The sequence below is a fragment of the Podarcis erhardii genome (genome assembly GCF_964252035.2).
Source record: "Podarcis erhardii genome assembly, chromosome: 3".
Taxonomy (NCBI): domain Eukaryota; kingdom Metazoa; phylum Chordata; class Lepidosauria; order Squamata; family Lacertidae; genus Podarcis; species Podarcis erhardii.
The window spans coordinates 124450447-124474101 of record NC_138507.1 but is presented as its reverse complement, the minus strand read 5'-3'; the positions used below and the strand labels follow the sequence as shown (position 1 = coordinate 124474101).

The 23655-nt window shown below is 54.8% G+C and overlaps 1 protein-coding gene across 1 annotated transcript in view; it reads right to left on the bottom strand.

Annotated features, from left to right (window-relative positions):
- Nucleotides 1-23400, bottom strand: part of CAD (carbamoyl-phosphate synthetase 2, aspartate transcarbamylase, and dihydroorotase) — a 44903-nt gene extending 21503 nt beyond the window's left edge. The window contains exons 1-21 of the mRNA XM_081854425.1: nucleotides 23315-23400; nucleotides 21772-21911; nucleotides 20118-20247; nucleotides 18557-18699; nucleotides 17452-17593; nucleotides 17119-17290; nucleotides 15888-16073; nucleotides 15558-15670; nucleotides 14526-14668; nucleotides 13214-13345; nucleotides 11985-12218; nucleotides 10417-10638; nucleotides 9284-9472; nucleotides 8995-9119; nucleotides 8509-8642; nucleotides 7058-7170; nucleotides 6685-6938; nucleotides 5019-5265; nucleotides 3320-3418; nucleotides 2419-2643; nucleotides 532-714 (exon numbers count right to left, since the gene is read on the bottom strand). Of these exons, the coding sequence (XP_081710551.1) occupies nucleotides 532-714; nucleotides 2419-2643; nucleotides 3320-3418; nucleotides 5019-5265; nucleotides 6685-6938; nucleotides 7058-7170; nucleotides 8509-8642; nucleotides 8995-9119; nucleotides 9284-9472; nucleotides 10417-10638; nucleotides 11985-12218; nucleotides 13214-13345; nucleotides 14526-14668; nucleotides 15558-15670; nucleotides 15888-16073; nucleotides 17119-17290; nucleotides 17452-17593; nucleotides 18557-18699; nucleotides 20118-20247; nucleotides 21772-21911; nucleotides 23315-23399 (3411 nt within the window). The 5' untranslated portion in view covers nucleotide 23400. The remainder of the gene's footprint in view (nucleotides 1-531; nucleotides 715-2418; nucleotides 2644-3319; nucleotides 3419-5018; nucleotides 5266-6684; nucleotides 6939-7057; nucleotides 7171-8508; nucleotides 8643-8994; nucleotides 9120-9283; nucleotides 9473-10416; nucleotides 10639-11984; nucleotides 12219-13213; nucleotides 13346-14525; nucleotides 14669-15557; nucleotides 15671-15887; nucleotides 16074-17118; nucleotides 17291-17451; nucleotides 17594-18556; nucleotides 18700-20117; nucleotides 20248-21771; nucleotides 21912-23314) is intronic.
- Nucleotides 23401-23655: the final 255 nt, after the last annotated feature.

Here is a 23655-nt window from a genome sequence, read left to right as displayed (position 1 = left end):
CATTTGTGGCACTGAAAGGCAGATGAACATCCACTGTGCCACTTGGAGGGCTCACCCCCAGATCACAAAAACCACACCCCAGCTCTGAATCAGGAAAGGGTAGAGATGAGAAGACCGGGGGGAAGATGGAAAAATTGGAAAAACCCAGTCCCCCACCCCACAATTTTCCCCATCTCTAGGAAGGGAGAGTAGCATCAGTTTTTGCATTAGGAAGGCTGTCTGCCGGATCAGGCCATTGGCCCATCCAGTCCAGGATCCTGTTCTCACAGCAGCTGACCAGACAGACGGCCATTACGGAAAACCCACTAGCAGGATCCGAGCACCAGAGGCTCCTCTCTCCTCCTGTGGCTTCCGGCGAGTGGAATTCAGAAGTATTTACTGCCTCCGACTTTGGAAGATCAGAGCCATCGAGAGCCCTCTCTTCTCCTGCCTGAATTGGTCCGATCCTCTTTTGAAGTCACTGGCCACCCTTGCCCGGTCCGGTGGCAGGGAGTTCCAGAGTCTAACCCCCCTTTCCCTCTGCCCCCGCACCTTGGCCTCCTGGATGAACTTGGAGATGACGACCGGCTGCTCCTTGGAGACGGCCACGGCGTTGCAGAGGAACCTCTCCAGGTCGCTGTCTGAGTAGGCCACGTTCATGGCCGCCCCGCTGAGGACGTAGGACGGCCGCACCACGCAGGGGTAGCCCACCTTGCAGCAGAACTGCTTGGCCGACTGCGGGGGGGGGGGGAGGAAACGGTCAGCAGGCATCCAGGGCCGACCCCTGGCGGAGAGAGGGGCCACTTGGGTTTCCAGGGAGAAATGATCCAGGGGCTCCCTCTGGCCTGGGACCCCGGGGTCCATCCATTCTGGACCTCTGCCCTGAAGAAGGGCAGCGAAGGACCCACAGCTCCAAGGGGGAGCATCTGGCATCAGTTTCCAGACCCAATTCAAAGTGCTGGTCTTGACCTGTAAAGCCTTAAATGGCTCAGGACCGCAAGACCTCAAGAACTGCCTCTACCCGGACCCCAATATCATCTTCTGCGGCCCTCCTTCGTGTGCCTCCTCCTCGAGAGGTGCAGAGGGTGGCAACACAAGAACGGGGCCTTCTCTGCAGTGGCTCCCTGTCTGTGGGATGCTCTCCCCAGGGAAGTTTGCCTGGCGCCTTCATTACACACCTTCAGGTGCCAGGCAAAAAGGTTCCTTTTTAACCAGGCCTTTGGTTGGTCTGATCGGCATCCTCTGCCCTTTTAAAATGTGGCTCTTTTTGGGGGGCTGTTATGGGGTTGTTGTTTTTATTCTGATTATGTATGTTGTGATTTTTTCCTATGACCTCTGAGTATAGGGCGGCATATAAACTCAGTAAATAATAAGAAGATCAGAAGAGACGGGCTGGATCAGGCCAGTGGTCCGCGAGAATAGCATCATGAATTTAAGATAGCTTACAACCATAACAATAAGGTGGGTCCTAAAAGGCAAAGGTCAGGGGGGCAAAGAGGAGGGAGACCCACGGAGAAGGCCGTCTCTCCCTGGCCCTCCTCAGAGGGCAGAGGATCTACCAGGAGGGGCCCCCTGCAGCCATGAGGGTCTTCAGGGAAGGAGGCAGCCTTTAAGGGATATGGGGCCATTTAGGGCCGTGATCCCCTTACTATTCTTCCTGCATTGCAGGGGTTTGGACTAGATAATAATAATAATAATAATAATAATAATAATAATAATAATAATATTAATAAAAAAATTATTTTATTTATACCCCGCCCTCCCAGGCAAGAGCTGGGTTCAGGGTGGCTAACACCAGTAAAATTACAGTAAAAACATAATAAAAAGGGTAAAGGGACGCTCATCTCGCTTTACTGGCCGAGGGAGCCAGTGTACAGCTTCCGGGTCATGTGTCCAGCAGGACTAAGCCGCTACTGGCGAACCAGAGCAGCGCACGGAAATGCCGTTTACCTTCTCGCCGGAGCGGTACCTACTTATCTACTTGCAATTTTTGGCATGTTTTCGAACTGCTAGGTTGGCAGGAGCAGGGACCAAGCAATGGAAGCTCACCCTGTCACGGGGATTCGAACTGCCGACCTTCTGATCGGCAAGCCCTAGGCTCTGTGGTTTAACCCACAGCGCCACCTGTGTCCCTTAAAAAAAAAAATGATAGGGGGGAAGAAAACCAATTTAAAATACAGGTTAAAATGCAATGACTCCTTGGGGTCCCTTTCCAACTGAGTTGGGCCTGGAAAACTGGCAAGCAACCCCGTTCTCACAGTGGCCACCCGGATGCCCAACACGGGGAGCCCGCAAGCAGGATCCAAACCCTCTCCCCCACCCCTCTTGGCTGCCTGGAGACACGAAAGAGGTCCGCCCGCCCCCTGCCCAGCGTTGCCAAGCGAGGGGTGGCAGAGCCAGGCTGACCGCTGCCCCCAGCCGCCCTCCCCGGCTCCTCACCTCGGTGTCGGAGAGCTCCTTCCAGAGGGGCTGGCTGATGCTGATGGTGTCCAGCAGGCGGGAGAACTTGAAGCGGTTCTCGGCCGAGTCGATGGCCTCCGGGGACGTCCCCAGGATGCGGCACTGCTGCCGGTGCAGGGCCATGGCAATGTTGTTGGGCAGCTGGCCCCCCATGGACAGGATCACACCCTCAGGGTTCTCCAGCTCGTAGATGTCCATCACCACCTGGTTGGGGGGCGGAGAGGCCGGGTGAGGGTCCCAAGAGGGGCAGGATCAGGCCCGTCAGGCACAGCTGCAAAGCCCAACTGCGGTTCCAGCTGCAGAGAAGAGGCCCCTTTCACCCACTTGGGGGTCCTTTACACAGCCATCACCAGAAATCATTTTGGGGAGAATCATTATGAGGTTTTCTTCCATCGTTTTACAGTTTTCATAGCACACTCCCATGGGAGGCCTTGATATCTGCTGCACCACAACAACAGTAACAACTCAAATGTTTTAGAGTAGCAGCACAGAACCTTTGGAACTCCCTGCCTATTGAGATCACTGCACTCTTTTTGGCACCTGCTAAAAAAACATTATCGCTTAAACAAGACTGCCAGGAGAGTGGATGTGAGTTTCATCTTGTTTCAGTCTATTGCGGCTGCAATTTTCTGTACGTTTTGAATGATGGCTGCAACTCAGTGATAATTTTATTGCTCTCTCTTTTCTTTTTTGTCAACTGCTTTGAGGTCATCGTCCCCCCCCCACCCCTATGATCAAGGGGCATATAGACTTTGTGAAATAAGGAAATAAAGGACGGCTGAGGAGTAGCGTAAAATAAATAAGGAGAAGCCCTACAAGACAGATGGGACTTGTTAGAGGCCCCGATCCCCTGGCATAAGCACCCATGGACGGCACCCACCTCGAAGGACATCTCGTCAAAGTAGAGCCGGTCACACATGTCATAGTCGGTGCTGACCGTCTCCGGGTTGTAGTTGACCATGATGGTTTTGTAACCCATCTGCAGAGGAGAGAAGGAAGGCACGGTGCTGAGCTCATTCTCCCAGAACTCAGCCTGAATAAAGCTGTGGGTCCGGCCCCTGTCCTGCCACCCCCCCCCCAGGGGCTGGGAGCTTGCTGCCTCAAGCACCCAAAGGGAGTACTTGTCAAACCTGGGTCCCTAGCTGTTGTTGGGACTACAATTCCCATTGTCCCTGGCCACTGGTGCTGCTGGCTAGTTCAGGATGATGGGAGTTGTGGTCCATCGACAGCTGGGGCTCCAGATGAGATACACGGCCCCAAACCATCAATGGCCTGGGGGCCGGACAGAAGGGCCTCCCCAGCACCAGTGCCACCCAGTGCCTTAAGCCCAGAGACAGCCAGTGTGATGCTCACAATGGTGACAAGGGACAGGACAGGGCCTTCTCAGTGGTGGCTCCCCGTTTATGGAATACCCTCCAGACTGAGATACAAGAATCCTCTACATTGGCTGCATTTAGGAGAAATTTAGGTGGAAACGTATCTGATATGGATGCTGCTTAGAGTTCAGCCCCAGTGTTGCTGTTTTATAATAGGAGCATGGTTTTATTCTGTTTTATTTTGTATTATCTGAAGGGCTGTCGCACGGAAAAGGGAGCCAGCATGTTTTCTGCTGCTCCAAAGGCTTCGAGTTACACAAAAGGGGATTCCAACTAAACATCAGGAATAACTTTCTGACGGCAAGAGTTGCTTGACAGTGGAACAGTCTTATAGGGGTGCAAATATCCAGAGTGAGGGGGTCAGGTGGGATTGCTATGAGGAATTATGAAAATATGGAGCAAGCCACTGTGTCTGCGATGAAAGCATTGCGTTGACTGGGTTTGATTCATTGACAATAGTTCCTGATCGAATCCCACAGGCCTCTCCACCTCTGCCATTTGCTTTCTCTATGCCTGACAGGCACATATAAGCATTCTGAAACACAGGCCAGTTGCTTCACCAGGGATCCTCAGTACATAAAGATAGTAAGTTACTTTGATGGAGTTTAATCTTTAGATAGATCTTAAGGGCCAGGAAGAGAGTTCACAAGGAGATGGTAAATACTGCCATCCTTCCTCTCCTCTTTATGACCTCTGGGGTTTCCTCAAAGCATTCCTCCTTGTTTCCTCTTTTATTGACTCTGAACTACGCATGAATGCTCAAATTAGCTCTTTGTAGTTTTAACTTTTAATATTGTCCCACGTGGGGTTTTCTGAAATGCTCAGAGGAAATCTGATTGGTTCTTACGAAACCTGTGTAAAAAGTTCTCTTGTGAATAAAACGACCTGGGCCAAGGGCTGGACAGGATTATTATTGGCACTCCTTCCAGAGTCTTGCTGGTCAAGCCTTGTGTGTATTCCATTAATCAGAGTCCAATCCTTCCTTGCTTTGGGAACGCAACACGGTCTCCCTCGGGAGGTTTTTAAGCAGAGGCTGGATGGCCCTCTGCCAGGGAGGCTTTAGCGGAGGTTCCTGCGCGGCAGGGGGCTGGACTAGATGTCCCTTGGGGGTCCCTCTCAACCCTACAATTCTATGAAATACTGATGGGGCAGGAGCATCCCCAAACCCTGTGCAGCCGAGGGAGATGGGGGGAAGAGGCTCACCTTCCGCAGCTCCTGGATGCACCCGACTGCGCACCAGTCGAACTCCACGCTGCTGCCGATGCGATAGACGCCGGAGCCGATGACCATGACGTGGGGCTCGCGGAAGGCCAGGTCGTGCTCCGTCCCGTTGTAGCTCAGGTAGAGGTAGTTGGTCTGGGCCGGCCACTCGGCCGCCACCGTGTCGATCTGCTTGACCACCGGCAGAATTTTCAGGTCGTGGCGCATCTTGCGGACGGCCAGCTCCGTGCTGGGAGAGGAAAAGTTCCCTTGTAACGTGCTGAGCCAGGTCTGCCTGCACTGACGGGCAGCACCGACCGGCCGGGATTTTGGAAAGGGGTCTCCCCTCGCCTTGCCAGGAGATGCTGCCAGCCATGGCGCCTGGGATCGATAGAATCATAGTTGGAGGGGACTCCTAGTCCAGCCCCGTGCAAGGCAGGAATCTCGGCTCAAGCATTCCTGACAGTCCACAACCTCCTGAGGGCATCCGTTCTGCTGTCAAACAGCTCACCTTCATAAAGTTTTTCCATCTGTTGAGTTGGAATCTCCTTTCTGGTCACTTGAAGCCATGGGTTCGAGTCCTACCCTCTGGAGCAGGAGAAAACAAGCTTGCTCCCTCTTCCATGGGGCAGCCTTTCCGATATTGCCAGATGGCTCTAGTGTCTCCTCTCATACCTGAGGGGCTGCCCCATGGAAGAGGGAACAAGCTTGTTTTCTCCTGCTTCAGAGAGAAGGACCTTAATTCCAAGCACAATTCAAAGTGTTGGTGCTGACCTTTCAAGCCCTAAATGGCCTCGGTCCAGTATACCTGAAGGAGCGTCTCCACCCCCATCATTCAGCCCGGACACTGAGGTCCAGCTCCAAGGGCCTTCTGGCTGTTCCCTCATTGCAAGAAGTGAGGTTACAGGGAACCAGGCAGAGGGCCTTCTTGGTGGTGGCGCCCGCCCTGTGGAACGCCCTCCCACCAGATGTGAAGGAAATAAGCAGCTATGCTGTTTTTAAAAGACATCTGAAGACAGCCCTGTTTAGGGAAGCTTTTAATGTTTAATAGGTTATTGTATTTTAGTGTTTTATTGGAAGCCCCCCAAAGTGGCTGGGGAAACCCAGCCAGATGGGCGGGGTATAAATAAATTATTATTATTATTATTATTATTATTATTATTATTATTATTATTACCACCCATGGAGCCAAGTTACAAGAAATGAGATTCTGACTAAACATTAGGAAGAGCTCTTCTGACGGGAAGAGCTGCTTGGCAGTGGAACATATGACGTCGAAGGGGGCGGACTCTCTTTCGCTGGAGGTTTTCGAACGGAAGTGGGATTGTCATTCATCAGGGATTCTTGAGCTGTGATTCCTGCATTGCAGGGGGCTGGACTAGATGGCCCTTGGGGCCCCCTCCAACCCTAAAAAAACCATCTCTTGGCCTAGCTCAGTCATGGCCAACCTGGCGCCCTCCAGGTGGCTTAGATGACAACTCCCATGTGTATCTTTTCCTTGAGGGTCCCTTCTATGATTCCATGACAATTGCCCCGGGACGGCTGAAAGAAGTGCCGAACACGCTGGCACCCTGGCAGTCAGGCCTGCGGTGATGCCCTCCCTATTCCCCACAGGGGAAGAGGGGGCTGCCGCTCCTGGCTGGATGGGGGGGGGCACACCTCCAGGTACCTGAGCACAGCTTGGGCCACCTGCTTGTCTGAGAAGCCGAGCTGCTTGGCCAGCTTGAGGACGGCGGTGGGCATGGAGCCCGGCTCGGCCTGGCGGTAGGACTCGAGGCACAGGGCGTGGTCCGTGATGTTCTTCATCTTGTGAAGGAACCAGCGGTCAATCTTGGTCAGCTCGTACAGGCGCTCAATGGAGTAGCCGGCCCGGAGGGCGGCCGCCAGGACAAAGATGCGCTTGTCGGTGGGCGTCTCCAGCTCCTGTGGGTCGGGGAAAGGGAGGGGGCAGGCAGAGAGGGTCAGGGCTCTGGGCCCGGTGGGGCAGGCACAGTCTGGCCAGGGGGGCAGCCGGACCCTCTCCACCCACCCGGACCCCTTACCATGTCTGAAGCAGGCTTCACAGTGTGGTCAAAGCCCACGCAGTTCTCATCCACCATGCGCAGAGCCTTCTGGAAGGCCTCTTCAAAGCTGCGCCCAATCGCCATCACCTCACCTGGGGGGGGGGGAGGAGGAAAGAAGGGGGGTGGGCAAGATGCAAGTTAGCAAATGATCCGGAAGGGAGCCTGTTCCCCAAAGCAGATGAGGCAGGTGCTAAACTGCAGTGATCAGATGGGATTACTATGAGGAATTATGAAATATGCATCAAGCCATTTGTGTCCACAATGAAAGCATTGCGTTGACTGGGTTTGATTCATTGGCAATGGTTTCTGATCGAATCCCACAAGCCTCTCCATCTCAGCAAATAGGGCATTCTAAAACACAGGCCAGTTGCTCATCAGGCATCCTGGGTCATAAAGGTGATAGTTAGCTTTGATGTAGCTATTGTTAGGTTTGTTAATCTTAAGGGCCAGGAAGAGAGTTCACAAGGAGATAGTAAATATTCTTTCCTTGCCATCCTTCCGTCCTCTCCTGTTTATTGCTGTTTATGACCTCTGGGGTTTCCTAAAAGTGTTCCTCCTTTTATTCCTATTTTATTTACTCTGAATTGCATATGCATGCTCAAGTAGGAAATTAGCCCTTTGTAGTTTTAACTTTAATTTTGTCCCCACGTGGGGTTTTTTGAAATGCTCAGAGGCAATCTGATTGGTTCTTTTGAACACTGTGTAAAAAGTTCTTGTGTGAATAAAAAGACCTGGGCCAAGGGGTAGAGAGGAATTATTATTATGTGCACCTCCTCCCAGAGTCTTGCTGGTCAAGCCTCTGTGTGTATTCTATGAATCAGAGTCCAATCCTTCCTTGCTTTGGGAACGCTAAACTAAACCAAGGAAGTGAGCATGATCCGAGGGAGAAGGGGGGGATGCGGAAGGGGCAACAGAGTTGGCGACAGGGAGCAGTTCAGACTCTGAGGCTGAAGCAGAGGAGGGGGGGTCAAGAGGCTGCTGAAGAATCATGGGAGCCTCCCTCCCCTCTGGTCTCGTGCAGGATCACTAGGAGGGCAGAACAGAGGCCAGAGGGGCACAGATGCAGTTTTGAGTCTGCTGGGGAAACATCTGAGAGAGGAGCCTTGGGAGGGTGGAAGGCTCAGTCTGGGAAGCTGCCCTGTAGGGGGCAGGACCGGCCGGGAGCTGTCTCCTTGAATAAAGAGTTAACTCTGCTGACAAGGGACTTGGCCGCTTGGCGCATCTGACTCCAGTCCCGACTCCGGGTCTGTGCTAGTCCGGGGCTCATGCTCTTAACTGACAGTTCTAGACCCACGAAAGGCAAAAGGAGGGGGAATCAGGAAGCCTGCAAGTGCCAGGACCAAATCCTGCCTCTTTGGCATCTCAGAAGCAGCAGGCGCAAAGCGAGTGGGCCCAGCCGGGTCTCCCAGGGACCCCCCCCCCCCGCTCACCCACACTCTTCATGGAGCTGCCAATCTTGGTGCTGACGCGCAGAAACTTGCTGAGGTCCCAGCGCGGGATCTTGACCACGCAGTAATCCAGGCTGGGCTCAAAGCAGGCGGTGGTGGAGTTGGTGACCGAGTTCCTGGGGCAGAGAAGCGTACGGTTGGAACGGACCCCGACCAACCCCCTGCAAGGCAGGACTCGAACCCACGACCCCGTTTGTGGAAAGCTCTCCCCAGGGAGCTTCGCTTGGCACCGTCTTTGGTGCAAAGCGAGGGCAAGGGGGCAAAGCCAAGCGAGGGCAGCTAAACCCCAGGCGCGAGCAAGACCCAACCCGGCCGCTTCTGTGTTTCAAGGGAAGCTTCTGGCAAGGAAAGCAGTTTTGCTCCACAAGATGCTCAAGCGGTGAAGGACCCCGGGATCCTGTGAGCAGCAAGCCCCCCGCCCCAGCCGGGATTCGGCAGAGCGATGCCCCAGCCCAGGGTGAGCATTACCTGAGGACAGGCAGAGGGATGCCCAATGCCAGCTTGGCAGCCACGTACGCCAAGGGGTAGCCGGTGGCCTTGCTGGCCAGCGCTGAGCTCCGCGACAGCCGGGCATTCACCTCAATGATGTAGTACTGCGGGTGGGGGGCAAAAGAGAAGGTTGTGGCAGCAGACACAGCCCCCGTAGGGGCAAGGGGGTCTGAGCAGGCTCAGCCAGGGGCCAGAGAGGGCAGAAGCCGCCATGCGCTGCTCAGGCACAGGGCAGCCACCCCAACCCGACCCACCTGCCGGGTCTCACCTGCTCAGATTCGGGGTTCAGGGCATACTGGATGTTGCACTCGCCCACGATGCCCAGGTGGCGCACCACCTTGATGGCCGTGGTGCGCAGGAGGTTGTACTCGCGGTCATTGAGGGTCTGGCTGGGGGCCACCACTATGGACTCCCCCGTGTGGATGCCCAGTGGGTCCAGGTTCTCCATGTTGCACACCTGGATCGGGGGGGGGGGAGAGCAGGTGAGGCAGGTAGGAAGAGGGGGCCCCTTCTGGGGCACAAACACGCCCCTCCCACCACACAAGCTGTTCCGGCAGTGGGTGACATCGAATAAGGTCTATATATAGCTGGCAGATGAAGAATCAGAAATTTCTTTCTTTCTTAACTTTATTTCTCACTCTTTTAATCCTTCCATCTCTTTTTATCTATTTCTTTTTTCTCTTTCTTTCCAATTGGAGCTAGATGGAGCGGTACTTTGGTTCTCAAATGCAATCCGTTCTGGAAGTTCATTTGACTTCCAAAACGTTCGAAAACCAAGGCACAGCTTCCAATTGGCACAGGCGTCCCGGAAACAATTGCTGACAACTGCATTGGATGTTCGGCTTCCGAAAAACGTTCAAAAACCGGAACACTTAATTCTGGGTTTTCAGTGTTCGGGAGCCAATTTGTTCATCAACTAAGCGGAACAAGAACCAGGGTTCCGCTGTAAATGTTTTAGTCTGGGCAAAAGAGAGAAATGATAATATTCTTTGTACGTATCTCTCTTTATAAATACTAATGAAATTTTCTCAAAGGAGCAGGAGACGAGGGGAACTCTCCCCCACAGGAGGTTTTTAAGTAGAGATCATAGAATTGTAGAATTGCAGCGTTGGAAGGGACCCCTAAGGGTCATCCAGTCCAACCCCCTGAAATGCAGGAATCTCAGTGCCAGACGGTCACCCAACCACCTCCAAGGACACAGAGTCCACAACCTTTTAGGGATCTCTCTTGGGGATCCTATAGCTGTGATTTCCTTTCACTTCCAGGAACCATTAGAGACTTGCCCGGCCTGGCCGCTTCCAGGCAGAGATCCAACAGGTGAGGACCAACCGGGTCCTGTGACTGCCAGCCCTGCCTCCTTGTACCCAGCGAAGACCCCCCCACCCCCACCCCGCCGCTTACCGTGACGCAGTTGTCGTAGGCGTCCCGCACCACCTCGTACTCAATCTCCTTCCAGCCCTTCAGGGACTTGTCCACCAGCACTTGGGAGGTGTGGGCAAAGGCCTGGCTCACCAGCGCCGTCAGCTCCTCTCGCCCGTTGGCAAAGCCGGAGCCCAGGCCGCCCAGCGCATAGGCAGAGCGCACAAGCACAGGGTAGCCCAGCCTCTCAGCCGCTGCCTGCGCCTGGGGGGGGAGGGAGGAAGCAGTGAGGGGCCCGGCCTCCTCCAGGTGGGCCCCAAGGGTGCCCAGAGAAGGGCACCTCCAGGCAGTGCCCAGGAAGCCACCGGGGGCTCCCTGCAGTGCCCACAGACCCAGCATTTAATAGGTAAAATCACGTTGTGCAGCGGAAGGAATACGTCGGCCAGTCCTTACAGACACAAGTTCTCGGAGTCCATTCGCACTGCAAATGGATTGAGGTTGAATCCTGACAAGACAGAAGTACTGTTTTGGGGGGACAGGGGGCGGGCTGGTGTGGGGGATTCCCTGGTCCTGAATGGGGTAACTGTGCCCCTGAAGGACCAGGTGCGCAGCCTGGGAGTCATTTTGGACTCACAGCTGTCCATGGAGGCGCAGGTCAGTTCTGTGTCCAGGGCAGCTGTCTACCAGCTCCATCTGGTACGCAGGATGAGACCCTCCCTGTCCGCAAACTGTCTCGCCAGAGTGGTGCATGCTCTGGTTATCTCCTGCTTGGACTACTGCCATGTGCTCTACATGGGGCTACCTTTGAAGGTGACCCAGAAACTGCAACTAATCCAGAATGTGGCAGCTAGACTGGTGACTGGGAGCAGCCGCTGAGACCATATTACACCGGTCTTGAATGACCTACATTGGCTTCCAGTATGTTTCCGAGCACAATTCAAAGTGTTGGTGCTGACCTTGAAAGCCCTAAACGGCCTCAAAGGCCCAGTAGACCTGAAGGAGCGTCTCCACCCCCATAGTTCTGCCCAGATACTGAGGTCCAGCGCCAAGGGCCTTCTGGCAGTTCCCTCCCTGCGAGAAGCGAAGTTACAGGGAACCAGGCAGAGGGCCTTCTCGGTGGTGGCACCCGCCCTGTGGAACGCCCTCCCACCAGATGTCAAAGAGATAAACAACTACCTGCCATTTAGAAAACATCTGTTCAGGGAAGTTTTAAATGTGTGACTTTTTGGTGTATTTTTAATCTTTGTTGGAAGCCGCCCAGAGTGGCTGGGGAAACCCAGCCAGATGGGCAGGGTACAAATAATAAATTTTATTATTATTATTATTATTATTATTATTATTATTATTACTACTATTAGCTGGGGGCAGTGTGTGTGTTTAGAGGGGGTGGACCCCTCTGCCCCTTTGTAGCCACTCATATATAGCAGCCTCCCCGCCCCCTGATTTTCAGAAGCCCCCCCCCCTTGACAAAGAGAAGCCAGCAGGGCTCTTCCAGACCTTCTTCCCACAGGAACAAGCCCTCCCCCCCCTGCCTTGGGGACTCCCCCCCCCCCGCAAAGGAAAGGCCAGCCTTGAGACTGAAGGTGGTCACCCTGAGCGAGCCCCCTCACCTGTTCGAGGGAGCAGGCAGCCTCGCTGGGCGCCACGTGCTCCCCGATCTCCTCCATCTTCTCCACAAAGACCTTGCGGTCCTCCGTCATCTCGATGGAGGTCACCGGAGTGCCCAGGACGCGGACGTGGTAGCGCTCCAGGACCCCCGCCTTGGTCAGCTCCACGCCGCAGTTCAGGGCCGTCTGCCCCCCGAAGGTCAGCAGGATCCCATCGGGGCGCTCGTTCTTGATGACCTGGGGGCAGGGAAAGGAGGTGTCGGGGACTGGCGGGACTCCAGCGGAAAGGGGGCTGGAGCCTCGCCTGGGAGGGGGGGGCAGCGGTTTGTGGGGAACTGTGTTGGCCAGGAAGCGAGAGTTGGAGGCAGGAGGAGATTCAGAACTGGGGGAAGAGGCAGGCCAGAGCAAGTGAAGGATCAGGTCCTTCCTCCTGCAGAACCAGAAGGGGGCTGAAAAGGGAGGAGCAGAGGAAGTTGTCACACGGGCGCAGTCTCCTAACGCAACACATCTCTCCAAAGCTCTGGGGGCCACCCAGGCACCGCTGAAGTCCCTGCTACATGAAAGACTTTTCTCCCTCCCTCTCTCGTAACCGTATGACTCTGGGGCACCCAAGGAAGATCAGAAGGTTCAGGACAGATACCGACAAAGGAAGAATGGCAGATGAAATTAATGGACTACGCAGAATGGGATAAAATGACAGGTAGGATTCCAAACCAGAGATTCTACAAGAAGTTTTGTAAGGAGGAATAAATGAAATACTGCAAAGAAGTGAAAGAAGAGAGATACTGGTTATGATATTTATGTAGTGAAAGTAAGAAATGTAAATTAAGTGAAAAGATTGGAAAACTTTTAGATGTCATTGATGGAAGTAAAAAAAATTGTATAAGATATAAAAGTATGTTTAATAATTGTGGGAAATGATATGTTAAAAAAATAATAAAAATATATGTATATAAACCAGAAGGTTCAGGACAGAGAGAATAAAGCCCTTCTTCATGCAGCGCAGAGTTATCGACTGCGGAACTCGCTGCCACAAGAGGCAGTGAGGGCCACCAACCTGGGCAGATTTAGAAGAGGATGGAACAAATTCTTGGAGCAGAGGGGTAGCAGCAGCCAGTACTTGCTGCCTCCAGATGACTCCGTATACCAGTTGCAGCTGGTTGCGCTAGATGCCCTTTGCGTGTCCCTCTGAATTCTACAATCCCACGGCGGGAGGGGGGAGCTCAGCTCACCTGAGCCACGTAGTCAGGGGTGATGGGCAGGAAGTAGACTTTGTCCGCCAGGCCTTTCGAGGTCTGCACAGTGGCAATGTTGGGGTTGATCAGCACCGTCTGAATGTTCTCCTCCTTCAGGGCCTTGATGGCCTGGCAGGGAGGGAAGGAAGAGGGCATTGGGTCAGTCGTGTGTGTTGTGTGTGTGGTCCGGTCCCTCCCCACCCACAACCGCCTTGCCAACAAGGACGCCAGTCAAGGGAACGACCTTCAATTTGCAACCACAACGTTCACAATCTGAAGCAGCGCACTTGCGCAGGGCGGCCGTCCCAGTGTGGGAAAGCAGTTTGCAAGGCTTCGCGTGGCCTTGGCTGATAGGGAGAGATTAGCACCTCCACAAGATGCTGGAGGGGGGGGGGGAATCTCAGCCACACCCACACTGTGACAGGCCCCACATGCTCCCAGCACCACAACCTCCCGCCCATCACCCCCCCCAAAAGCCCCAAGGCCTCTCCCCCCACCTAGGAACTTTAAAGTCTAGATCTGCTGCAGATATTTCTGTGAGATCGGGGACCTTCTGTACGGCTTGTGTCTGTGGCTGTGTATTTTAGTAAACAGAGTGAAGGAGTATGAGTCATGCGGGGGGGGGGTAGTGTGTGTTAATTTACTAGGGTTTAGCATATTTTCTGGTTGCTATCTTGTTTATTGGTTTAGAGATTATAAATGCCACATTGATTTGTTAAGCATAAACATGACTTTTGTGGTCACTGTGATGTCTAGCTTCTTTTTTTAGTTGCAGGTTTCCCAAGAGTGCTCTACAGATTGCAATTCCTGATTTGCTAATTATATGATTTTTGTTGCCCCTGTGATGATCTGAAATCTTAACTACACAAGGCTAAATTGCAAAATATTTGTTCTGTTGTACATTTTGCTTGTTTATGATAAATTTTAGTTCTTTATTGGTGCTGTTTCTGTAATTTCTGAACATTGGTCTTCTGTGTTTTCATTACTTAGCTCCCAGCTCATTAAATTACAAATATAAATTCATGTTGTAATTTTGTTTGTTTATGATACAATTGTTTATTGATATTGTTTACATGATTTTCCAATTTTTGTAGACTGCTTTTCTCTTACTATTTTCATTACTTTGCTCCTCACTCTGCGGAGTGAAGGGTAGCCTGCAAATAATGTAAACAGGGTAAAATAAAATTACATTATTGCTACATATTGTTTAGTAAGCTGCTTTGGGATGCGTCTCAATGGGGAAAAAGTGGCATGGAAATACGATCAGTCAAATCCAATCGATCGCCCTCCCCTCCCTCCCTCAACTCACCTGGGAGCCAGAGTAGTCAAATTCACCCGCCTGCCCTATAGAGAGCCCCCCTGAGCCCAGGATGAGCACCTTGTGGGGTCGGGCAGTGCTGCTGGCAGGGGGCACTTTGGCAAAGCAGAGGCGCTGTTGCAGAAGCTCACGAACTGAGGGGGGGGGAGAGAGAAAGAAAAAGGGGGCGTCTCAGTTAAGACAGTGGTCCAGCCCCACACAAGGTGCCTGCGATACCTCAACCTGGACAGGGCAGAGACTGGGGCAGGCCCCACCAGCACGCAAGGCGGAAAATAATAATTATAAAGATAAAGGTAAAGTGACCCCGGACCATTAGGTCCAGTCGTGGCCGACACTGGGGTTGTGGCGCTCATCTCGCTTTACTGGCCGAGGGAGCCGGCATACAGCTTCCGGGTCATGTGGCCAGCATGACTAAGCCGCTTCTGGAGAACCAGAGCAGCAGCGCACAGAAACACCGTTTACCTTCCCTCCAAAGCGGTACCTGTTTATCTACTTGCACTTTGATGTGCTTTCGAACTGCTAGGTTGGCAGGAGCAGGGACTGAGCAACAGGCGCTCACCCTGTCGCGGGGATTCGAACCGCTGACCTTCTGATTGGCAAGTCCTAGGCTCTGCGGTTTAACCCACAGCGCCACCCGCGTCCCTAATAATAATCATAATAAATTTTATTTATACCCCGCCCTCCCCAGCCAAGGCCGGGCTCAGGGCAGCTAACACCACGTATAAAAACAATTGAATGAAATACGACTTAAAAAACAAGATTAAATTACAATGTTAAAATGCAGCCTCATTTCAGCAGAAACTCCCATCAAAAACTTTTTTGGGGATGAAAACGTCAAGTCTTCACCAAGACTAACTATCCAGACTGGTCCAACGTGGGCCAGAAAAAAGCCAGTCCCCAAATAGGAGTCCCTAGGGGCCAGACCTGCCCCCCCAATTTCCTGCTTGGCAGGGGGTTGGACTCGATGGCCCTTGTGGTCTCTTCCAACTCTGATTCTATGATTCTATGATTCTAAAGAGGCACCTGTCTCCGGGCTCTGCGCTCCCTCCGCCTGGCCTCGCGCCGTCTCCAGGAAGATGTCGAAGAGACACTCAAGGTCTGTCGGTCCAGCATTGTGCTCCGGGTGAAACTGCACACTGAAGTGGGGGGGAGAGAAAAGGCTTTGGGGGGTCAGGAGCCCCAGGGGTGTGGGGAGACCCTGCCAGCGCACAGAGAGTTGGAGGGGAACCCAAAAGTCCTCTGGCCCAACTCCCATTATGCGCTCTGCCATGCACCGTACTCCCCACTCCAAAGGGGGCAGGAGCGAGGCAAGACACCCAGCCCCCCCATGCATACCCCCCCACCGCCTCTCACCTGAAGAAAGGCTTGGAGTCGTGGACGAGGCCCTCGTTGGAGAGGTCGTTGGCGTTGCTGAAGAGGGGGGACCAGCCGGCCGGCAGGCTAGCCGAGTCGACCGCAAAGCCGTGGTTCTGGGAGGTGATGAAGCAGCGCTGGGAGCCCTCGTGGAGACACGGCTGGTTGTGCCCGCGGTTTCCGTACCTGCCCAGTGGGGAGAGGGGGGCAGTCAGGCCTGGCCAGAGGGAGGAGCCAAAGGACTTCTGTGCCCAGCGCGAACATGCGATGGAGAGACAGGAATGGCCAGAGGTGGCCTCTGCTGTCCTGAAGGGCCCTGCAGCTGGATCCGGCCTGTGGCCCATCCAGTCCAGCCTCCTGTTCTCACAGGGGCCAACCAGATGCCCATTATGGGAAACCAGCAAGCAGGATCCAGGCACCAGAAACGGGGATTGGGAAGCACCAACTGCAGAGGGAAAGCAGAGCCAACTTGGCTAGGAGCCATCCATGAATGCGTCAACTCCTGGTGCTAATAATAATATATTACTTGCACCCTGCCCATCAAAACGGGCTGCCCCAGTCACTCTCGGCAGCTTCCAACACAATATAATAAACACAGTGAAACATTGGGCCTTAAAAACTTCCAATCCTCCTTGAAAGCCATCCAGGTTGGTGGCCATGTTGGAATTCCTGCTCCATAATTGCAGTCATGGGATTGTTGTCTTCCACATGACGGTGTACATTTTGACTCTACCGAGCAGGAAGTGACAGAGACAGGATGTTTGTGTTACTGTGTTCCGTGAAGTGGGACTATTGTCCTTTGTTTTCTCTCTTTGCTGTCTGATGCTAGAGAGAGAGGGAGTCATGTTGCAGTGCTCCGTGTGTGTTTATATGTAAATAAAGTAGATTAGCCAAAATGCTGAGTTGCTGAGGTCTGTTACGCATGATGCACAAACTCTGCGGATCCCCAAGTGTGCTGGTGACGCCTGGCATCGGTCACTGTGATGTTTGGGCTGAAGAAAGCTTTTGAAGCTCCCAAACGATTGACCAGGAGGGAGGGAACAAGCCAGTCAAGGGAGGGAAAAAGCCAGTCGGGCAGGTGTCTCTGCCAGGGTCCTACTCAAGTGTAGGCTGAACTCCTGACAGGCCACTCCTGCCTCCTGGGGGAGGGAGTTCCACAGGTTAACCGTCAGCTGCAAAAAAGGGGGGGCTTTTGCGTGACTGCCCTGACTCTCCCCCCACAGACACCTACTTCATCTTGTAGGTCTTGGCCCCGATGGCCAACGCCAGCAGCTGGTGGCCCAGGCAGATCCCAAAAACGGGCTTCGGGGTTGGCAGCTCCAGGACGCGGCGCAGGTTGGCAACCGTCACTTGGCAGAGCTGGGGGTCTCCAGGGCCGTTGCTGACAAACAGACCGTCGAACTCTGGGAGGAGAATCCAGAAATGGGGCAAGCTGGGACCCTTCACCAAGCGAGGAGAGACCCTCGGCAGCCCCCAGACCCAAGGCCTCCCTTCCCTGTGTCCGTCCAGCGCCCAGGAAGGCTCCTGCCAGCAGCCTCCCCCGGGCCCCGGCCGCCCCGCTCACCTGCGCTGTCCAGGGGGTGGTCCCAGGGCACCACTCTGACGGCTGCGCCACGGCTGCAGAGGCACCGAATCTGGTTGTACTTGAGGCCACAGTCGACGGCCGTGATCCTGACGGATCCCCCGGGGTTGAAGAGGCGGGGAGCCTAGTCAGTCGGGGGGAGGCAGAGAGGAAGAGTGACGCTGATGGCCAGAAAGGGGGCCTCTCAGGGTGGGCAGGGGGCACTCAGGGGCCAGGCTGGCCCAGGAAACACCCCCAACCCCTGGGGTGCTGGCCCACGATGGCTCTGTGCTCCTGGCCACCCTCTGCTTAAGAACTTACGGGGAGCCTGCTGGATCAGGCAGTGAAATCGAACCCAGCACCCTGTCCTCCCAGTGCCTCTTTTGTGAAACCCACAAGCAGGATTCAGGCACGAGAGCCCTCTCTCCTCCTGTGCTTCCCAGGAAATGGCATTCAAAAGCGTTGCTGCCAGGAGCAAGGCAGCAAGAAATCGCACGGCATCAATGAAGTTAGCTCTTTCTTCAAGGAAACAAGGTCTGCTCAGGAGGCCTAGAAACCACAGCTACTCTTCCTGGTGCATCTTCCCCCCATGAGGCTGATATTTGCCTAAGCCCCCTCCTTTCCCAGGTTCTTTCCAAGCAATCTGAGACTTTGTTGGTGTGCCTGTCTCTGCCCCCTCCCTCTTCATGCCTCTTCTGGTTCTGGAAGGGAGTTTGTCACAGGAGGGCGGGGGGCATCTCTGCCTCTTGGTCTCTCTCCTCTCCTGCATCAGCTTCTGCCTCCGATTCTGGACTGCTCTCTGGCACAGACTCTCCCCGCTCACCAAGTCCTGTTACCCCTTCTGCTACTGACACCTTCTCTTCCCAGGCTTCTCTTCCCATGGGGGTCCCCAGCTGCTTCCTCCCACCATTTTTCTACGTCCAAGCAGCCCACGGAACCTCCAGCCGTGGAGACTGGAGCACAGCCTGTTCTGCTGCTAAGCCCCCAATGCCAAGGCCCACATGCAGGCCCAGAAGCAAACTCTGCCATGCACAAAAGCAGACCCCCTCATGGGCAGCCAAGCCACCTCCAGGTCCGACCACCCAAGCTCCCCTCTTGCCCCACCTACTTGGAGGGAGACCTCCTTCACCAGGTGCCTCTTGTTGGGGTCCTCAAAGGGCAGGTGGGTGTTGGGGACACCATCGGGCACCAGCCTGCCCAGCAAGCTGCCCTTTTCCCGGATCCTCTTGGTCAGGGCGCGAGTGTCCACTCCTGCAAGCACAAGGGGCCAGTGAGCGCCAGGACAGGCTCATCATCCGCCTGCGCGTCCCTCGCAGCCCCTGCCAGGCTCAGCGGGAGAACCAGGGCAGCCCCACAGAGCGGCCCCTGGGCAGAGACGCACAGCCATGTCCAGCCACCGAGGGGCAGGGAACAGCTCATCGCACTTCTGTGGGGGCAAATTCTCCCTGCCACCTGGCGGAATTATAGAAGGGACCCCAGGGGTCATGTAGTCCAGCCCCCGCAGTGCAGAAAGCACAACTAAAGCGCTCCTGGTGGATCATATGGTCACCTGACCTCTGCTTAAAACCTCTAGCAAAGGAGAGTCTGCCATCTGGCAAGGGCGTCTGTCCAACAGCTCTTAGGTGCAGAAAATTATTCCTAGCATTTAGCCAGAATCTTCTTTCTTGCCATTTCCATCTGTTGCTTTGTGTCCCACTGACTGGAGCATCAGAAAACAAGCTTGGGACGCCTTTCAGATACATGAAGGGGGCTCATATGTCCCTTTTCAGTGCCCCCCCTTTCCAAAGGGCCTCTCCCTCCCCATGAGGATGCCGTGTTTGTTTTGTTCCCCACGGCTCCTCCTGGGTTCACTAAATCCAATCTCAGCTGACATTTTGCATCGTGCAGAGATGGTCTTTTCCATCAACAGCAGCAGGAAAAGTGGGGGCGACAGGGAAGGGGGCTGGGGGGGGGCGGAGGAATCCACAATGGACAGGGTGCTTTGGAGAACAAGCTCTTTTACCCCCCTGTAAGATTGGGAATGAGAGGCCCCCGTCTGCTCCCAGGCTGCTCCCTCCCAGAATCCCAAATGTGGGGGAAACACCTGAGTATTTGTCACGAGGATTCCTGGGGGGTGTCTATAATCCCCCCACCATTTCTGCATTTTCCACCTATGTGTTTTCCCCCACAGGACTCTTGGCGGTGAAATAAAAAAAATTAAGGTCTTATAAGATAAGATAAATGAGATAAATGTTCATAAATGTACCAAGCAAATAGGTACATAAATATATAAACCACATGTCTGAAACCCCACAGAAAAAGTCCTGAAAGCATTTGTCCCTCCCAAATTGACCTCAGATATTTTCTCTGCAAGGTAGAAGGAAAATGGAAAAGCCTCCCCATTGTCTTTTCCTTCACAAATCCTGTCTTAAGGGTATGTCTGTGTATGAATAGGGTGAGCCTGTGACCCGGCCCAGGAACAAAGTATTTATCATTACAAAAGGCTGACTAGGCTCCCCAGGTAATTCAATCAAGTGATCATTAACAGGTAACCTGCCAGACAGGAGATAAACAACGCACTCAGATTTCCGTTGCAGACCGCCTTTTCTGTGATGTGTAGGTATGATGTGTCTGGGGGTGCAGCTGAGGGAGGGCACCAACAGGCTCAGACCTCTGGCCCCTGGGCTTACCTTCCAGGCCAGGAATCCCCTTTTCCTGCAGCCAGTGGTCAAGCGAGGTGGTGGCGCTCCAGTGGCTGGGGTTTCGGGAACACTCGCCGACGATGAGGGCAGCAACGTGGATGGAGCTGGACTCAAACCACTAGGAGGAGGAGGAGGAGGAGGAGGAGGAGGAAGGGGAGAGGGAATCAGGGCCAGCATCCCACCATCACAGTCTTAAGGAATATCAGAAGCGCCTGCTGGGTCCGTCCAGGTGGGCCCATCTAGTCCAGCAGCCTGTTTCCCCAGGGGCCACCCAGGTGTCCTTAGTGGGAAATCAGCAAGCAGGATCTTAGCACAAGAACAACTCTCCTGTAGTTTTTGGAAGCACGGCTGCCTCCAGCTGTGGAGCGGGACCATCGCCATCTTGGCCAGCAGCCACAGAGAGCCCACCGTGAATTTGTCCCATCCTCTTTCAAAGCCTTGGTGGCTACCTTTGCCTCCACAGTTTAACTACATCATCGTCAACATCATTATTGACGATGTAACATCATTATTGTTATTATTAGAATTTATATACATGCCCTATACCTGGGGGTCTCATGGTGGATCACGGAATAAAACCACAAAACACATGATCAAAACACAAACAACAACGCAATAACACCCCCAGAGAAAAGACCCACATTTTAAAAGGGCAGAGGAGGACAATCAGATCAATCAAAGGTTAAAAAGGAATATTTTTGCCTGGCACCTAAAGGTGTATAATGAAGGCACCAGGCGGACTTCCCTGGGGGGGAGAGCATTCCACAGCCACTGTTGCCCCCCTCCAGGCCTCTCGCAGAGGAGGCACACGAAGGAGGGCCTCAGAGGATGATCTCAGGATCCAGGTTCATATGGGGAGAGGCTGTCCATGAAATATTGTGGTCCTGAGCCATTTAAGGCTTTATAGATCAAAACCAGCACTTAGAATTGGGTCTGGAAACTAATTGGTAGCCAGTGCAGTCGGACCAGGATTGGTGCAATATGCTCAAACCGTCTTGCTCCGGTGAGCAACCTGGCCGCTGAATTCTGCACCAGCTGCAGTTTCCGAACCGTCTTCAGTGGCAGCCCAACGTGTAACACATTGCAGTAATCTAACCTTGAGGTTGCCAGAGCATAGACAACAGTAGCTAGGTGATCCCTGTCCAGACCGGGGCGTAGTTGGGCCACCAGCCGAAGCTGATGGAAGGCACTCCGGGCCACGTGTTGCGTGAAGGACATTGCAGTGCATGTTGAGGACCCCTCCTCCCCCACTTGATGCGCGAGGGGGCTGCGAGAGAGCGGGATACGCCCCACAGAGAGGCCCACCTGGGATCCACATCATTATATTTGCAGAGGCAGCGAATTACCATTTCAGTCCTGCAAGATTGTTTCTTAGCTCCCTGCATGAACCCTGTTGATCCGATCAAGGTTTTTTTAAACAAATTTAATTTACGACTTCTCTAAATACAAGCACAGGCCGGATTCCAAAGGACTAATGCTTGGCCTTTCTGACAGCGGCAAGAACCCTCAATGACCAGCTTATTCCCAGGACCGGACGTGAAATGCGGCTGTGTCATCTATATCGGCCTCTGCTGAGAAGCCGCTCATTGATCTCGATGACAAGCCACGTGAAGCAGAACCGGGAATCTCTGCCAGTACTCACCCGGCTGAGCCCGTACGGACCCTCCTCGTCCGGCGGGACCCCATAATTCCCGACCAGGGGGTACGTCAGCACCAAGATCTGCGATTTGTAGGAGGGGTCCGTCAGCGCTTCGAGGTAGCCCACCATGCCTGTCTGGAAAACTGTGGAGGGAAGCCAGAGGAGGCCTGGTCAGCACCGCCAGGCCCTGGCCAAAGGGTCAGTCCTCCTGCCTCGATCTGTGGGGGGTTGCTGGCCACACCCCCAGGTACCTGGCCAAAGCCACTTCAGGGGGCTGGAGGGTCATGGGGGGGAATCCTGACAGAAGCCGCTGCGCCATCAATGGGGAAACCCAGCCAGATGGGAAGGGAACAAACAACAAATTATTATTATTACTATTATTATTATTACTATTATTCTTGCCTGACCCCCCAGGGGGTTTCAGAGGAAGCAGAGAGGCAGCAACCCTGGACCTAGACCACCCTGCCCCCCTTCCCGCGTTCTCTGGGGCCGCGCTGATCTCGGTCCTGCCAATCCCGACGCCAGCACATCCCTTCTCAGGTGACGATAATTAGAAGTGCGCCAGAAGCCGCTCAGGTATCAGGTGCTGCTCCCCTGCAGGAGGGGAGGGGGGCAGGAAGGGGGTACACAGCGGCCCCAGTGCCCGCTTCTGGGACCCCCCTCAGGCCAATTGAGAGGGCAGCGGAGGAGGGGGGCTGCCTGGCCTGGACCTCAAAGGGGGCGTCACACGCAGACACTGATCCATTTGTTGGCATTTAGGAAGTTTCAGGACTTGTTTTAGGCGCCTCAAGTCCAGATCGTGGAATCGCAAAATTGCAGAGCTGGAAGGGACCCTCAGGGGTCATCTAGCCCAGCGCAGAGCCTGGTCTCAGCTTAGAGCTGCACATTAGTCTCACTCTTTTGGGGGGGTCTTATTTTGTTTTCATGCTCTGTCATTTTACTACTATTATGATGGGCTGGGGCCCGAGAAACTGGCATTAGCCAGAGGTCTCTGTGGGGCCCTGAAAGGGCTTGCCCCCCCCCCTTTATCCAGGATTATTTCTGCAACTCAAAGTAAAGTCTCAGAAGCCTGAAGGGGGGCGTGAGAGGAGACCCCCCCCCCAGCCAGGCTTGCTTCCTCGGGGGTGATCAGGAGCCCCCCAGCCCCCTGGGCGGGGGAGCAGAGAAAGGGCCCGATCCAGATGCCAAGGAGCCCCATTGCAGCCCAGCAGGCCTGGCCCCAGGCGAAACCCCCCCCCCGGCCCCGGCCCCGGCACTCGGGACGCGCTCAGAGGCGCTCTCCAGCAGCTGCGGCCTCCCTCCCTCCCTCCCTCCCTCCCGGGGCGCGCTTCGGGGCTGCCGGGCCCGGATCTCGGGGGGGGGACCCCCATCGCCCCCCCCCGAGCAGGAGCAGGAGGGGCAGCCCCTCGCCCACGTGGAGGGAGCGGGCTCGGCCTGGGGGCGGGGCAGGCGCGGACCCGGAGGAGGACAGGCTGGGGGGGGTCCCGCCTTTGTGCCCCCTCCCCCCCCACCTGGACCCCCCCCCCAATAACTCGCACACACTCACCCACTTCCCCGGCGGCGGCGACCCTGGGGGCTCCGAAGGGGCGCCCTCGCACCAGCGCGCCATCTTCCAGCACCAGGCTGCCCATCGCGGCGGAGCCCGGCACGGGGGCGCGCCCGAGGCGGGGGCGGGGGCGAGCGGGGAGCGGGGGCGCGCGGAGCCGGAGGGAGGAGGGCCGGATCGGGGCCGGAGGGCGAGGCAGGAGCGGGGGCGCGCGGAGGAGAGGCGGAGCCGGCCGGGAGGCCGCGGAGGAAATGACGGCGGGAGGAGGGGAGGCCTCGATCCGCGGAGGGGATCTGCCCCTTTTCCCCTTAGGGGGACGCAAGGGCCCGGATCGGGTCCTG